Raw genomic sequence first — 17,105 nt, forward strand, 5'->3', positions numbered from 1 at the left:
TCATGTCTGAAGGAAGGAGTCTTTACGTCCGCAACCTGTCCAACACAAATCTGAAGACTTAAGATGCATTAGGGAATGTTAGGTAGAAATGGTGCACTACGTAGGAAGGATTTTAAAAGGCTGCTTCTTGTAAGCAACCCTAATTCTTGCTTTAGATGTGGCAACCCTATTTCTTGCCAATCCATGCTCATACATATGATATATAAACCCCTTTAGTATTGGTACATGTTTATTAAAAGAAGGAAAGAGGTCCCAGGATATGTTGCTCAACATGATGTGACCAAACAAAGCTCAATAATTGCATATAGCAAAGCATGTCACAGTTTCTAAAGTGGAATGATGGCAAAGACTGCACAAAGGAACGTTGCCAATTTTAAAATGTAGCCCATCCATTCATGCTTTTTCATGTGCTTTCTTTCTACAGAGTCTTTTTAATATATATTTTTAATTTACCATAGTCATGTAAAAGACGTGAAGAAAGTACACTTAGCACTTTCTTTAACACAGCTACAGAAAACCCCAAAGGTTCTTCTCTAGTGTCTGCAGGGAGATCTGTTTATTGGTTTATAGGAAAGTCAATGCCAACATACAATGTTTCATTTTCATACAAAAAACCTAAATATTTGCTGGATCTCCAGCATTAAACAAGGTATTTTCTTTTGGAATAGGATACAGAGTAGGGTTATGAGATAGACCAAGCCTCATATTTTCTATTAAGTCAATTTACCAGTGTTGGAATTCATGAATTTCATATGACAAAGAATAACTTTTTTTAAAGCACAATATATGCTACATAAAGCTTTGTCATAATGGAAAAGCTTCCTGTAAAAAGTAGTACATGCTTTGTAATAGAAACTTTTATATACACAAAAGTTTAAAATAGTTTTCAATGACCAACATTTCTTAAAATCTGAAAAAATCTTGATTTTTTGAAAAACATACTTTGATTATATGATTTTATATGAATCACCTATCTAAATGACAAACACACCTACAGCTTCTCCTATCATTATGTATGTATACCTACCACAATGACTGCACATGCCCTTTATTAAGCCGCATGGATCTTTCTGTTATGAGCAAATCTGGATTGGCTTGTTTATGTGTCTGTCAAATAGGACCCCACATGAAATTGTAATTTTACTGTCTCTTTGCTGTTGATTGACAATATGTTGGTTAATGTTAGCTATCTGGCTCAAAAACATTTTTATGCTTCTGTATTTTTGGAATGGTATTTTAACTAGTGCTGACAATAAGAATTCCATTAGACCCATTATGAGCATAGAATAGTTCTCCATCTCTGTGACAGTTAATTGATGACCTTAGGTGCAAATTCCTTGAAGATGACATGTAAATTAAATTCTAATTGCTGTAACATGACAATATCCTCTGCTTGTCCTAAACATGCCACTTTAGCAATAAACACACTAAGAAACCTTGCACGAAATGGCACACTAAAGGCAGAATTCCTTGCCCCACTCATGTTTTCTGTGACTCCATATCCTAACTTAATGGTAGTACCCACACATTTTATTTTGGTTAGTGGATACTCTTTGTCTTGAAATAACTTGAGTCATCTTTTCATACACTCACAGGATAAAAAAGATCACATACATAAATTCCCTTTCAATAATGTAATGAATATTTTTCCCAGACTATTTTTATAGATGTACTAGCCAAAAATAATCACTGGCTCCAATAAATCAGAGTCTCCTTGTATTGGACTGTCTATTTGGAGACTTGACAAAGCTGAAAAAGTGGTTAACCACACATTGTGCTTAATTGTGGAGCTGAACTAACTGAACCAAAAGAAATAAAAGTGCTGAAGTCAGCATATCAGATATAAAACACGTCGCACTGAATTTTACAGGCTTAAGCTGTATATCATAAATCTCATACTTAAGTAAAAAACTGTGCATCTAAACAGCCATTCTACATAAGCCAGTGACCCATAACCCAGCCCCACTGTCAAGGCTGCTCAGGCAGCCAATGTAATCATCCAATATGCAGCCACCTGCCACACCAGGTATCTATCAGACAGCCGCACACCCAGGGCTAGGCTGGCCCAGTGGCAGGGGAGCAATTGCTGGGCTTTGCTCAAGAATTTTGGACTGAGCCAGAGAAAAAAGTTAAAAAAAGTGAGGCTGTAAACAGTGTGCGAGCAGCCAAAAAGCAACGGGTAAAGTTAGAACAGAGAGTATACATGTATGTATTAATGAGTGAATGTATAAGTGTGTGATAATATGAATGTATTTGTATATGTGTGTGCAAACATTACTTTGTATGTTTGTGTGTTAGCATGAATGTGTGTGTGAGACTAAATGTTACTGTAAAATAGCTTGTGTGTTAACATGAATGTATATGTGTAAGTGTGTGCGTGCATGAATGTGTATGAATAATTGTGTCTTAGCATGAATATGTATGTGTATTATATGTGTGTTAGCATAAATGTGTATGTGTGAGTGTGTAAGAACATGGATGTGTGTGTTTGCATGAATGTGTATGTGTGAGTGTATGTTAGTGTGTATGACTCTGTAAGTATGTGTGTGTGTAAGTTTGTACATGTGTTAGCATGAATGTGTGAGTGTGCATGTAAATGTGCATGCTTGTGCATGAGTTACCAGGGAGCATTGATTTACAGTCTGCTGGCTTTAAAGTTCTAGGGCCCAGTTTACATCCCATGTCGGTCCTGAAGCTCTGTGGTGGTACTTAGGGGAATTATGGGTCACAAAGTGGGTAGGGTTTGATTTTAGTCCTTCTTCCTCATAATTATATATGGTTTTACTTTTTTAACTGGATTTCAACATTCAAATGTTGACCTGGGTTGAGTCACCAAGGAAATGTCTTATTCACTGGCACCCAATCAACCTAGAATCCTTTGAACATGTAAAGTTGTCCTCCTGCTAACGTGTAAATATTATTTTGGACCGTCATGCATTACAAATGCTACATTTGGACCATTTACAGAGAATGCTCACATAAGCAAGTGTTTACTGTTAGTAGTGTTCTGCATCTTATTGGCAGACATTGCATAACTCTGCAGTGAAGTAACAATACTCAGATGGGATTAGTTTTTAGCTACTAGTTTCATATTCTATATTACTCAACAGAAACACTAGCTTTCAAGTGTATTACATACTGGTATGTTTTTATGTAACATATTAAGTGGAATTCCTATAGAGTAACAGATGTTGTGCATTTTGACGGAATGCAAAGTCAAAAAATAATTTGAAAGTTGAATTACACATGACCAGTCAGGACTTTACAAAAGACATGAATAAAATCTGGTATTACTGTACAAATAGTAAAGCTGTATAGGCTTGACAGCTTTGTACAGCTCAGTGGCAAAGTAGCTTCAAATATATGTATCAAAAAAGCCATGAGCAGGGAGCTGGTATTGTTGGACACAGGACTGCCACATCACCATTAAACAACTGTAACAGACGCAGGACTTTTGCAGTCTGCATTAAGTGCCATTTCCCTAACCCTGTTTCCTCTGCTCTGTATTCGCCATTATGGTTTGTGTAAGGAGATAAGTCCAATGTCGCTGCTGCCTGTGTAACCTATTGCCATTGTGTTATGTGTAATTGTGTTAATCTGTTCCAGTTTCCTGTTGTATGTCAACACCCTTCCCTGATAATATGGCTTTATAAACCATGCCCACTCTTTGGTTGTGTCAGTTGTATCCTTACCGGTGTGGTGTCATGATTGGTGGTTTTTGGGAGACTTTTGCCCTGGAGGAGTGGCTCCACCTCCTGGACGCTCCCTGGTTTCTATTACAAACTCATCATTTTGACAATAGGAAAGGCCATATGACACACACAGTAATTATATTTCAAGAGTGGATCAATTCATCCATCATGAATAAAACCTTTTTAACTATTAAAAAGTACAGCCCTTCATAACCGACTTTCCAATCACAGGAAATAACCTACACGTCCCATCAGGATATTCAAGAATGTTTCTAATTTCCTGCACGTTTTAGCTCCAACATCTGCATTATACAAATTAACTGACGTGGCTTTTTTCTTCAACTGTTCTTAATTATCCTATTGTGATCCAGCCAAGACTGGACAACTTCCACAGACTTATATACTATCTCTTAACACAATTCTGGGGGTACCTAAATGTGTCTGCTTGCCATGTACAACTATTCAATACCCAGAGAGGCATGCAACTTTTACTGTTTAAAATGTTTATTGTTTATACAGTCACATTGTCATAACCAGCATAACCAACATACAGAGTTGTCAACAACTATTATATATTATTATAAGAGGCCCTCTTTGAGTGCCTGTACATAATGACAGGCTCTTTGTTTGTCAGGTGGCGACCCTCATATTGAAGTTTTAACCTACATTATGCTATTCAACTTTGGTATTGATTGACGGGGCTCAGGTCATGTGAACTGTAATATGTACCATTGTGTACCACTGTATTCCTCTTTTGTACTGTGAAGACAATAAAATATTATACAAAAAAATGTTCCCCGTGTAGTTGACCATGTCCATAAACCTCTGCACATCCTTTTTATGTGGTCTTTGCATGTTTTCAGTTGTAGATATCTTCATTACTGATGATGCCTCCAACAAATTTTACCTCTTTTACTCTTAATTATCATTTTTGTTTATTTAGCTTCAAGTTTGCTTTTCAAGTAGCTAGAATTTAAAAACATGTTGTTCTTTATAAGTTCCCCATATGTCTTCCATAGATATGTCCACACATTCAATGGGTTCGTATAGCATGTGATTTGTTTTGGGGCAGATGCAATGCCAAATGGTAACCCCAAGAATCTGTATCTGGCACATGGTGTGTTGAATGTACAAAATTTTGAGCTGGCTTAACCCAAAATTCTGGAGATGCATCCAGTTTACTTAAGCATTTACTTCACCTGAAAAACATCTCCCAGATCTGTCCATTCCTCACACAATAAAAATATTAATCCACTCCCGTCTGGACTATTGCAACTCACTACTAACTGGTCTCCCCCACTCTCCCGCCTATTAGCGCTCCAATCCATCCTCAGCACTGCAGCTAGTTTAATCTTTCTCTGTCACCATTCCTCATTTGGTGGTCCACTTGTGACAGGGCCAGGCTAGTTGGCTCATATGTTCATATGAAGTTTAGCCGGGTCATGGAGGGCTTTTGTGTCCAGTTCGTGATACCGTGACCCGGTAATATTTTATAAGACATTTTATTGTATAACCGGCCCAGAGACTGAACGTGGCTGCAGCTCCAGCCTTCAAAAAGACAATCCTGTAACCTGGCTGTGGCTCTGTCTGCCCTGTCTGCCCAGATAGCACCCGCACTACAGGGGGGATAACACAGGTGGGGAAAGCCATTGTATTCCTTAATCCCCGCACCTGATACATCCCCTGTATAATGATCGGATTTGTGATGGGATGTGGCTGATGGGATTGGGGGTTGGGTTCGGTGCACATTGAATTAGGGGGATATATAAATTCTGTGTTTTTGTAAATAAAAGAAGTTCTTGTTTTACTACGAATGGTGGTCTGACTGCTCCGTGGATAGCAGGAGCTCCGTATGAGGGACTGACTCGTGATTTCTCAGCCCTCAAACAGGGGTGCCCAGCCTTGGGTACAGTGACCCTGTAACAACACTATGCCAATCACTCACTCCATTGGTTCCCCATACTCTTCAGAATCAAATTTCACTTTTGACTCAAACCTACAGAGACCTTAACAACTCCACCTATATCTCTATTCTCCTTTCCAAATACACCTTTCACCGTCCTTTTCATTCCCTTTCAGGGCTCGACGAATCCCAGGCGCCAGGTCGCCATGGCGACAGAGAATTTTGTCGCCATCCTCCCTTGCAACCATGTGCCTCCCTCAAATACCAAAGCAGCACCCTCCACCACCTGCATGGTCTCCTTGCCATGACCTAAACACTCTAATGGCCCCTAGTCAATCAAACTCTTTTAAGGCAATCCCACCCAATTACACATGATAACCCTCAATGTAAAGTGTTGTAAAAACAAATTCTAGTATAGATGTAATTGAGGCTCATAAAGTGGATATTACGGCTTGAGTGCCACTTAATCTTTTATTAGCATTAATGAATTTGTCTGTTAGGATAAATGAGCGGGGAATGCATGAATGTGTGCTTCGAATGCATGAATATATCCAGAAATTCTTCTAAATTTGTTTCACTAACCACTAAAATAAAAATATTGGTATGATTTCGATTTCATATCCATTACAAAATTAACAGCTAATGACACATGGTATGAAAATTGTGGATGTATGTATCCACATAATTTCTCTTTAACTTAAACCACATGGGTTTCCATGAATTTTATTGTGCTGTTTTGCCCATCTCACTACACTGTGCCTCAAAAGGCCACTAACATTAATGTTTAGTAGTTAGCTTTCTTTGAGGCCAAAGAGAAGGCACAGTTCTGGGTTAATAGCTGGTATAGAGAGTCCATTTTCTCACATAACCCAAACAAATCTACCAAGAAATCACCATACCCAGAAAGGAAGCAATCCAGGATTTCTCATTTTTACCAGCAGTATATAAGCAATCTATCAAAGATGGCAACTTGTGAAAGATCTGCCCCAACTTTTTCTAAATCGTCCACTGTGTACTGGGTCAAATTGGGAATGAAAGTCAGGCCTGGAAATATTTTTGCCATTTCGCCCCCAAACAGCCTACCTATACCATTTCTGTCCCCCAAGCAGCCTGTCTGTGCCACCATTTTCCCTCAAACACATACATACATTCTAACACACACTTATACATTTACCTATTCGTTCGTTCAGTCATTCATTCACTCATTCATACTTCCTCATGCTTTTACCTAACCTGCAGCTTTTTCTGTGGTGGTCACACGCTGTGACAGAAACCTCTTTTTTATGACCAAGGAAAGCTGGAATGCTTTCCTGCTTCCTGGTGTGTTCCTGCTTCCTGGTGTGTTCCTGCTTCCCCTGGGCGGTAAAAGAGAGGCTGCTCGCACAACTGACTGTGTTCTTTAATGTACTGGACCCAAAAAGTTTTCATAGATGCAACATGGAAAAATAAAACTGAAAAAAAACCTCAGCCATTATATCTTTTTCATTGCAATGAAAGACTGCCAGACCTTCCTGTCTATGAAAACAGACATTGCATATAAATGTTTGAATTTTCTAAGATCATAGATTTAAGGCATAATAGTTTTTGATTTTTTTCATAAAATGCTCCTTTTGCCAGCTGCATAAAACCTACAGATATTTCCTGTAGACAAGCATATGTTCTCTCTTAGAACGTGATCACGTTTGCCAAACTTTCAGCTAGTTGCAAAAAAATGCTTTCTTTACATGTGTCCGTTTAAATAATTGGCAACAGATTCACAAATATGCTAGTTTCTCTCAAAAATGTATTTCAACATCTCAAGAAAAGCTAATAATAATAATAGAAACGCGTTGTACGTGGTGGCGGAGGAGAAGGAGGACGTGATTGCTATTTGTGGATATATGTTCAGCTGCACAGTGGATGAACGCGGGACGCCATGATTTTGAGAACTGCCGCTACTCTGATTTTTTTTTTTAATATATAAAAGCAGGGGTGTCCAAGTTTTTTCTGCAGTGGGTCACTTCATCAGAATTGTATATGTGCGAGAGCCGCACTCATTTTTCACTGTGAGAAAATATGGCCTTTAATAAAATCCCACAATTTTAATAAAAGTAAGTAGCACACCAAATTGTAAAAAAAAATTAATAACAACGTTAATATATCGATATACTGTATATTATGATTGTTAACAGCATGTACTGGTTTGCTGGGCATGATAGGAGTGTGATTGCTGTCAACAATCATATATAAATTAATATTGTTATTGTATTTTTTGTCCAATTTTGGTGTGTTAACCACACTTTTATTAAAAGTAAGTCACACACCATAATTGGACAAAACAAATCAACAATATGACTTGGCATGATAGGAGTGTGATTGCTAACAGCACTGGTATGTGCGTGTTTGGCTTTCCGTGTGGCAGAGCCTGTCCTGGTGTGTGTTGGGTGTGGCAGAGCTTGTCCTGGTGTATATGTTTGGCTGTCCATGTGGCACAGCCTGTGCTGGTGTGTGTGTTTGGCTGTTGATATGGCAGAGCCTGTCCTGGTGTATGTGTGTTTGGGTGTTGGTGTGGCAGACTGTCCTAGTATGTGTGTTTGGGTGTCGGTGTGGCAGAGCCTGTCCTGATGTATGTGTTTGGTCATCTGTTTCCTGGCACTAAATTGAACTATGTAATTTTTACTTTACAGAGATAAAACACCCTCCTGAATGTGTAGTCACTTCAGAGGACAAAACTTTCTAGGCCCAGAAATCAGTGAGAAGAAAATTGTGTAATTTCAGTAAGCAGATCTTATCACAAAGATATAGTCGCAGAAACTTGGATGGTGGTTGGGATCTTCAGAGTATGTGAAACTCAATTTAATTATAAGGCCTGATTTCATTATGCTCCACAGGGGACAATTCCCTTTGGGTTCACAGTCCTTTCCCCTTAAGGGATAACCTTTTACACACACAGAACTGGAATTTTTTAATCTAAAAGGTTTTTGCAGTGGCAAATGTTTTGATTCCATTATGTCTAATCTCCTTAATCTAGTTGGTTCTTTTAAGACTTTTAATTTCTGGGATTTTAATACAAATAATGTGATAAAAAAGAATCATTTAGTTATTTGGATGGCACGTAGTATGTATGAGGGGTGAGTGTGGGTAGAAGAGCTCAAACACGAGATAAAATATATGGGGCTGGTGTCCAAATGTTTCCAGCGATGCTTTTCATACACCAAAAATACTACTGCAAATTTTGACAAAAGCTGGCAGTGGAATTAGTGCATAGAACAAGTTAAAATACTAGCATTTGAAATACACTTGGGTGTCTAGTATTCAAACATATGGTTTGATGGGGATAAATTGAACTGGCCAGCTTCAAATATGTCCTACATAGGACATAAGGGCAATATGACCAGATTTGAAAAAGGTTTTGACATAACAATATTCTACTTGTATTTATTGCCCTATAACATGCAAAAAAACATAAAAACATTGGGTATTTGTAAACGGAACAGTATTAGAAACTATTCAGCAGGTTTTTTCATTAGCTTTTGTAGATGGGTAAAAGATTTTTCAAAATAATAGCCAGAAAAAGTCCCTTCACATTTTTTTTTGTTTTAAAGTAGATTAGATCATATGATCAAAATAATGGTACATGAAGAAAGCCCTTCTTGTCCTGAAAAAAACAAACTTGCTACAGCTACAAAGGGTACAAAAATTTTAAAAAACAGCTCTGTCCTTAAGGGCTTAAATAATGGAAAAGTAGAGGAATTAGAGGAAATTAATAGCGACAATATACCGTATTTGCTCGATTATAAGATGACCCTGATTATAAGACGACCCCCCAAAATCTGAATTTTAATTTATGAAAAAAAGAAAAAGCCTGAATATAAGACGACCCTATAGGAAAAAGGTTTTACCAGTAAATGTTAATTCATGTAAACTATGTGAACAATTGTTTGTTACTAAAAGCTATGATTGAGAAAAATATTTTGTTTTTATTTCCTTTTTTTTCAACCTGCCCCCCAGTTTTGCACATCTGCCCCCTGGCTTGCAACTCTGCCCCAGAAATCCCTTATACCCCCTATATGCCACTGTGCCCCATGATATGCCTTTTAACCCTCCAAATGCTACTGTGCCCCATGATAAGCCTTTTAACCCCCTATTCCCCTATATGCCAACTGTGCCCCATGATATGCCTTTTAAACCCCCCTATGTGCCACTCTGCCTCCAGAATTGCCTTATACCCCTATATGCCACTGGCATTTAGGGGGTTAAAAGGCATATTATGGGGCAGAGTGGCATATAGGGAGGTATAAGGCATTTCAGGAGACAGAGTGGCATATAGAGGGTTAAAAGGCATTTCTGGAGGCAGAGTGGCATTAAGGGGGATACAAGGCATTTCACAGAGCACTCTGCCTCCAGAAATGGCTTATGCCCCCCCATTTAACACTCCCTCCCCCTCCCTCCTCCAAACTTACCGGTACTCAGAAGCGTCGGTAAGTTGGGGGGGGCAGGAGGATCCAGGTCCCCTGCATCGCTGCGGGGGGATCTGGATCTTAGTCTCATAGTCAGACCTATTTGAGGTCTGATTATAAGACGACCCCGATTAAAAGACGAGGGGTATTTTTCAGAACACTTGCTCTGGAAAAAACCTCGTCTTATAATCGAGCAAATACGGTAATCTGCATGAACTGATTCATTCGACCCCAGTCTATCATCGTTATTTGACTTTATTACATAATTTCTAAACTGCAATATATTACTAATTAAAAAGAGAAAAGCTTCCATGCAATCTAAACCAAAATCATAAATGAGCATACCTGAAACATCTAGACATTGAATCCTTATTTTAACATCAGATTTATCTGTCTGTTGACTTGTTATTTTTGTAATACAGACAACTATAAAGACCCAGAGCGCCCAATGATGGTGTTCAGGAGATATTGCGCAGTAGTGGAGTTGGACAGGGCCTGGTGCTGGGTAACCACACTCCCCCGTGTGTTGAGCACCTAGGGTTTTGCAGCCATATACCAGGGCCCTGGCATAGCAGCGGATGTTGTCCAGAACAAAACAGAACCTGGTGATATCCTTCAAGCACCCTACAGCAACACTGAAATAACAGACATCAAGTTGCAAATAGGCAATCTTAAGTCCACTGTGAACACTAAACAGTTTCCCTAAAACCAAGTCCAAGCAGACCTCAGATCCCATGAGAATTCCATAGGGGAAGTTCCATATGTGGCATACTGACAACAACCTTCTTTAGCCACAAGAAACAGTCTGCAGGAACCATATGATAATTGATACTCTACTTTCTGTTTTGCCAGTAATTAAATCACATGGACCATAAAGTAGACATTAAGATTCCATTTATGTATGGCTCCAGTCCATATGAACTCATAGATTCTCTTGTATTAAACTGTGCATTTATTATTGTCCAATTCAATAAGACAATGTTTCTGAGTGATATATGGGTGAATACATTTCTGGAGCCAGGGAAATACTATTTAACTAATTTAACTGTTGTCATCTGATGTTTTATACTTATCTTCATATATCCCAGTAATTGATGAATATGTTCCTTCACAGGAATTGGGCCTGGCTACTAAGTAATTCTTAAACATGTAGCTAAAAAACTAAAGATAACTCATCTAGATTTGTTTATATAGTAAATTTGAAAACAAGTTCTATGTTTTCCCCCACATTCAATTTTCTGATTTCTCTGTTTTATACATTTTATAATCCTCCATGAAACCATCAATTCGATGTATTGTAGACTATTATTTATTATGGTATTTTGCATTTACTGATAAAATACACTCACGATTTTAAGTGTGAACTTAATCATTACTGAATTTGCATGCATAATTGAAAATTTTAACATAAGATACAGATGCTTTGGGTTAAGTCTCTGTTGGGAGTTCAGAAATGTATATGAAACTAGTCTGTATTTCCATATATGGTGGTATATTTATTTTCCATGCAGCTAATGAAGACAGTTATCAAAGATCACTACCTTAAGCCACATATGGAGATAATTCCAGCACAAACACATTCTATTTTAAATATCTTTTCAAAATCTTGCATGTTCAGTTACATTAACAATTCTTTCATGACCACACAGGAAATTTATATACATCCATTTTACAGTCTCTTGTTAACATGTAAAAAGTACATTTGGTTTTACTTTGGGATTGGTGTTTTTTTAAAGAAACTCCTTATATGACATCTCCATTTTTTGATTTACAGTTTGGTAATTCAATAATTCCTAGCATGTACTTATTATAGTTATTTCTCATCTGAGATCATTTCCATCAGCCTCTTGGTTTATTTTTGTGTTCCAGACAATACCTATAATTACTGTAATTTTGGTATTGCTTGTTACTTGGATACACATTTCAAATATGTAGAAATAGTTATCTACTAGAAAGTCAAACTACTGATTCATACATAGTGAAATGTAAAGTGTTTGTGACAACTAGTAACTAGTAACTCTGTCCAACAAAGTATAGGGTGTGAGTAAAAAAGGAAAGGTCCCCTGTTTTTAATAAATGTCCATACTTTTGGTTGTGCATTTAATCACAGCCTACATTGCACATTACCAGTGTTTATATTCCCATAAATTCATAAGCAGGACTGGGACATAAAATAGACCCTTTATGGGTCTAAAGCCCCATACAGCCGCAATAATGAATGTATATGGAAGGCTTACCAGTTAGTGGCTGAATACCTGGTAGCAATGGAGAATACTAAAGTTTCAAGTAGTGCGTCTCAGTGATCTCTACTAGTTTAGGAAATACTTTTATAAAATGTCTTGGAATGATGGTTTAATCACAGTAAGATCAACAACGGAGTGGCCAGTCCCAGGGGAATAAGCCAAATGACAAATGTGACCTAGGTAAAGAAAAGGCAAGGGTATAACAGCTGCAGCTTAATATTTATGAATGTCAAACAATGCACTTGTCATGTAAAAAATAAAGCAACATATAGAATGTATGGTATTGCACAGTGCACAACAGAGAAAGGGAATATAAGAGTAAATATGTCTGATCACATGGGCAGATCCAGAGCCTGACCTTGGAAGGGGCACTCACTTTAACACAAACACATCCAGACAATCACACTAATGCAACCAGACTTTAACACATCCACATCTAGACCCTGAACTAAAAAACGTGCACATACACAAACCCAGACTTGCATGCTAACATGCTCACACATTCACACTAATTCACATCCAGACACTCACTAACACAAATAGACATTCAATACTAACACACACTAACACCTACATACACACAACATGCCCAGGCACGCATCATAACATACACTTCCAGACACTAACGTTAAAAATACTGGATATGCTAACACACAAGCACAGACACTCGCACTAACATACCCTGACTCATACACATACACACACTAACATACCCCCCCACACACAAGATACCCAGATATACACTAACATACCCAGACACATACACATACCCACACACACTAACATAACCAGACCCGCACTTCACACAACTCACTTACCCTGTAAAGCCTCATTCTGTCTTTAGTTCAACTGTGCTACTACCCCAGGGTAATGCAGCATGATGTGACCCCACTCAACCTGCCTCTTTCTTCAAATTAGGGAAATAAAAATGTAAGTCCAGGACTCAGAACTTACCACTTTTTCCCCACTCCCGTAGCATGCCACCATTTTTTTTGGGGAGGGGTGCAAAATGTTGGGAAATGTCAGCAGAATACCACTTTGTATAGCTAGAGGTATACTTAGGGGGAAGGGGGAGGTGGCACTTTACATATAACTTGTGTAGGGTCTCTGGATTTATTGAGCAGCATCAGCTTTGATAGTATTCCAGACATTGTTTACCCCCTTCAGTGAATCAAAAAGACAAAAAAAAAATACAATAAAAGGCAGCTCCCCTTCTGTCCTTGGTCTGACTATTAATGTAACTGATTGGCTGCACGGAAAAATAAAGGTTTAATTCCAGACATTGTATACCGCTTCAGTTAAACAAAAAGACAAAAAATACATTAAAATGCAGCTCCCCTCCCAACCTTGGTCTGACTATTAATGTAAATGATTGGCTGCACAGAAAAAAAGGTTTAATTGAATAAGGAGGGATTTTGATCCTCAAGATGCAATTACAAGAGGAATGCCACAAAAATTTTAAAGGCACCCCTCAGCTTTGGTAGCAAGGTTTTTATTATACCCTATTTATTATACCATAAAAAAGATTTAGGATCACTTTACATGCAAGAATATAGATAAGCACATGTGAGTAGAAATTAAAACCAAAGTGAAAACAGGCATTGACAGAGGTCAACGGATATGTGAGTTTTATAGCTCTAGTTAAATCCTACAGAGAGCAAACTCTAATGCAAATGACAAGGAATACCATTGTGATAAAAACAAAATCACAAATCACAATCAAATTTGCATGAATAGTCCCCTCCAGTGGCAAAACTAGAGAATAGTTATGACATCACATTAAAGAGCATGCAGAAAATTTTACATGAGACCTGTAAATATACAGATGCACAAAGATCTACTATTGTTCTTAAGACCATTCTTGTTCCTGCTGGAAACTCTTCCATTACACTTTTACATTAGAGATACCATCATTTTATATATTTGCTATTATTTCCTCTATTGAAACACTCTAATGACATGTGTTGCAATGCCCTGCACAGAACATTGTGGCTCACATGACATCATGTCGTTTCCCTTTTATAGCATGCAGGATCCCTGAGTGGGGACTGTTAGTAGCTATGTTCACACCATACACATGCACACCTGGAGCTCCTCCTCAGATTTCAGAATAGTTCACTTCATGGCCACTTAAAAAGTTATCTTACACTATTACTCAATTTTGTCTATAAAATATGCATTTAAGCAAGTCTGCCATCACTTAAGATATATCACCATTTAGGTAAGATCTATTTGCTTATATTCATTCTTTTTTGTCTTCTTTATTCCTCTATATATTTTCAAATCAGTTCAATGTAAATTCTGTAAAATTTAGGAAATGTCAATCATGAAGAACAAAGTTTTGCAAAATTCTAGATACCCAAAGCACTGCTGATTCAAACATCAAACGGAATTGATTTGTAAATGAATGAATATGAATTATGTGACAGATCTTCTGCACAATTTAAATTTTATTAGGTTTCCATCAGGTGTTCCTGACACTGGAATGTCATTGTTTTCCCAATTCCTGTTTCTGCTTAAAGGTTTGACCTCACCAGCTTCCAAACCACCAACATTCTTTAATTTACTAGCAATGCACTCAGATCTAGTGCTACCAAATATCCCAGATTGCTCACAGGTTTTCCAGTCAGTGGAAACTTCATAGGAGAGAACAGAAGTGAAATAAACTACAGTATTCCCCTGAGAAGATCTGGTTGCAATTTATTTCTTTACAGCTGTACAGTAGAATAACACAAGATGTATAAACACAAACCTTCCATGTTTTGAATTATGTAATTCTTAATTACTCAAGGTAAGAACTCCCATAATTTGTACGTTGTAAATCACACAAAAGTCCACTTGACTATTATATAGTACCTGTTCTCTCCCCAATTTGTTACCAGATAGGATACTACAAAGTAAATATTCAGTCTACCCCTAATTTTACAACTGTCTGCACAAAGAACTTCAGCATGGGCTTCCAGTTTTCTCCAAGACACTTAAAAACCACATAGGACAAGGAGTGTGAGTTATTTTATCAAATATGTATGGATGCATAAAACATAATGTGTTTCCAAATAAAAAAAACATTGGGGAATCACTGTTTAACATTTTCCAAGTATTTTATCTTATATCATCATATATTAAGATAATATAAAAGCATACTTTGACATCAGGACATACATTTTATTTTAAATAGATGATATAACAATTTATCAATAACTCTTTAAAAACTATAAATGCCAATCTATTTAGTATATGAGATATTACAGTACCTGTGACAAGATATTTTCCTGATTGTCAGCCTCATCTTCCAAGATGCTTGAATATGTTGGATTCTGGGAGGGAGGCTCCGTTGGCTCTGTTAAGGGATTGCTATGAGCTTTCGTGGTGTCTCCAGGAGAAGTAGACCCTTCAAACAGATGAGCATAGCAAACGAAGATGATGCATATTGAAATCCTTCCATCCATAGCAGGAGCTTGCTATTGCAGAGATTAATACAGTTAAATCCTGAGTCTTGAATGAAGGAAGCCTACGCAAGCCAGTTTGAAGACAATCCTGGAAGTAAAGATCCAAAGCCACTTCTTTGATTTATTCACACCAATCAGACAAAAGGCGCTATCCAAGGCAATTGAATACACAAATGTTTTGACATCAGGCAAACGTCATTAAATCTGATTATTGTTGTTCACATGGGCCATTGCTCTTGTCTCTATATTGTATAACGCAGCATCTAGATGACAAATGTGTGTTGCTTTGTTAGAGAGCTTCTACCTCTCTGTAGTTCTCTGCTTGCACTGACTGCTGAAGTGCTTTAATATGAAAGACGCCAGACAAGAGAGGCAGGGGTCTCTTTCTTTAGATCTGCCCTTATCCTTCTCAGATTACAGCAGAAAGACAAGGGGAAAGTGCTGAGGAGAAGAGGGTTAGGAGCTCTGAACAGCTGAGAGTTCACTGCCTTGAATTGTAGAAGGTAGGGGAGGGGTTTTACAAATCCTCAACTGAAGTTTTAGAGGAAATTGGCTGCTTTTCCAGCTGAGAAATGGATACTCTTGTCAATATATGACACAGCTATATTATGATTGCCAACATCACTCTTCAAATCATGTGTGTTTTTTCTATACCATGATTTTTTCCACAAAATGCCTTCCAGTACAAATTGCACTAATTAGACTAGTGGTATAAGAAAATAATAAAAAAAAAACATTGAGCTTTAGGTTTCTACTATTTACTGAAAAAAAGCCCAAATAGATCTCTACTAATTTTTTGCTTGCAATAGAAGTCTGGTGTGGACTATTGGATTACAAGCAGAAATAAAGTAGAAATTTTTGGGTTGGGAAGTGGGTACAAGTTCCTTCGTGTGTTTATTCGGATATATTATAAATGGTTTCTTTTTAAGTGTGGCTTTATTTGCAGTTCTGTATAACCATTTGGTGTTATGGGTAACAAGGGCTTTAGACAATATTTGGACCCTGTTGATACTGTAGAAACATCTGCCAAGTTAGTTCCAAGCGCCCTTTTAGCAGCCATATATTTATTCTTTCAGTACTTGAAGGCATAAATATTAAAGGGAGATGCCGGTTATATATGGATTTTAATGCATCTGATAGCCAACCACATATCACATAATCTGAGAGGTTTAAAAGCAATGCAATTTTTCAAAAAAAGTCACTAAAGATTTTGGCAGATGGTAATGCGCAGATCTCCAAATCTCTTTTTATGGATCCTGGTGAAAGGGCAAACTGGTGGGACTGATGGTGGTAATGCATACTTTTATGTACACATAACATGCACAGGTAATAATTCCTAGACTTGGGCACACTCTTGTTCGTCTTCATGGGGAAAAAAT

The 17,105-nt window shown here is 37.6% G+C and overlaps 1 protein-coding gene across 1 annotated transcript in view; it reads right to left on the reverse strand.

Annotated features, from left to right (window-relative positions):
- OLFML2B (olfactomedin like 2B) overlaps positions 1–15,758 on the reverse strand; it is a 38,346-nt gene extending 22,588 nt beyond the window's left edge. The window contains exon 1 of the mRNA XM_053470184.1: positions 15,532–15,758. Within this exon, the coding sequence (XP_053326159.1) occupies positions 15,532–15,726 (195 nt within the window). The 5' untranslated portion in view covers positions 15,727–15,758. The remainder of the gene's footprint in view (positions 1–15,531) is intronic.
- Positions 15,759–17,105: the final 1,347 nt, after the last annotated feature.

Source organism: Spea bombifrons, chromosome 6 (assembly GCF_027358695.1).
Source record: "Spea bombifrons isolate aSpeBom1 chromosome 6, aSpeBom1.2.pri, whole genome shotgun sequence".
NCBI lineage: Eukaryota > Metazoa > Chordata > Amphibia > Anura > Pelobatidae > Spea > Spea bombifrons.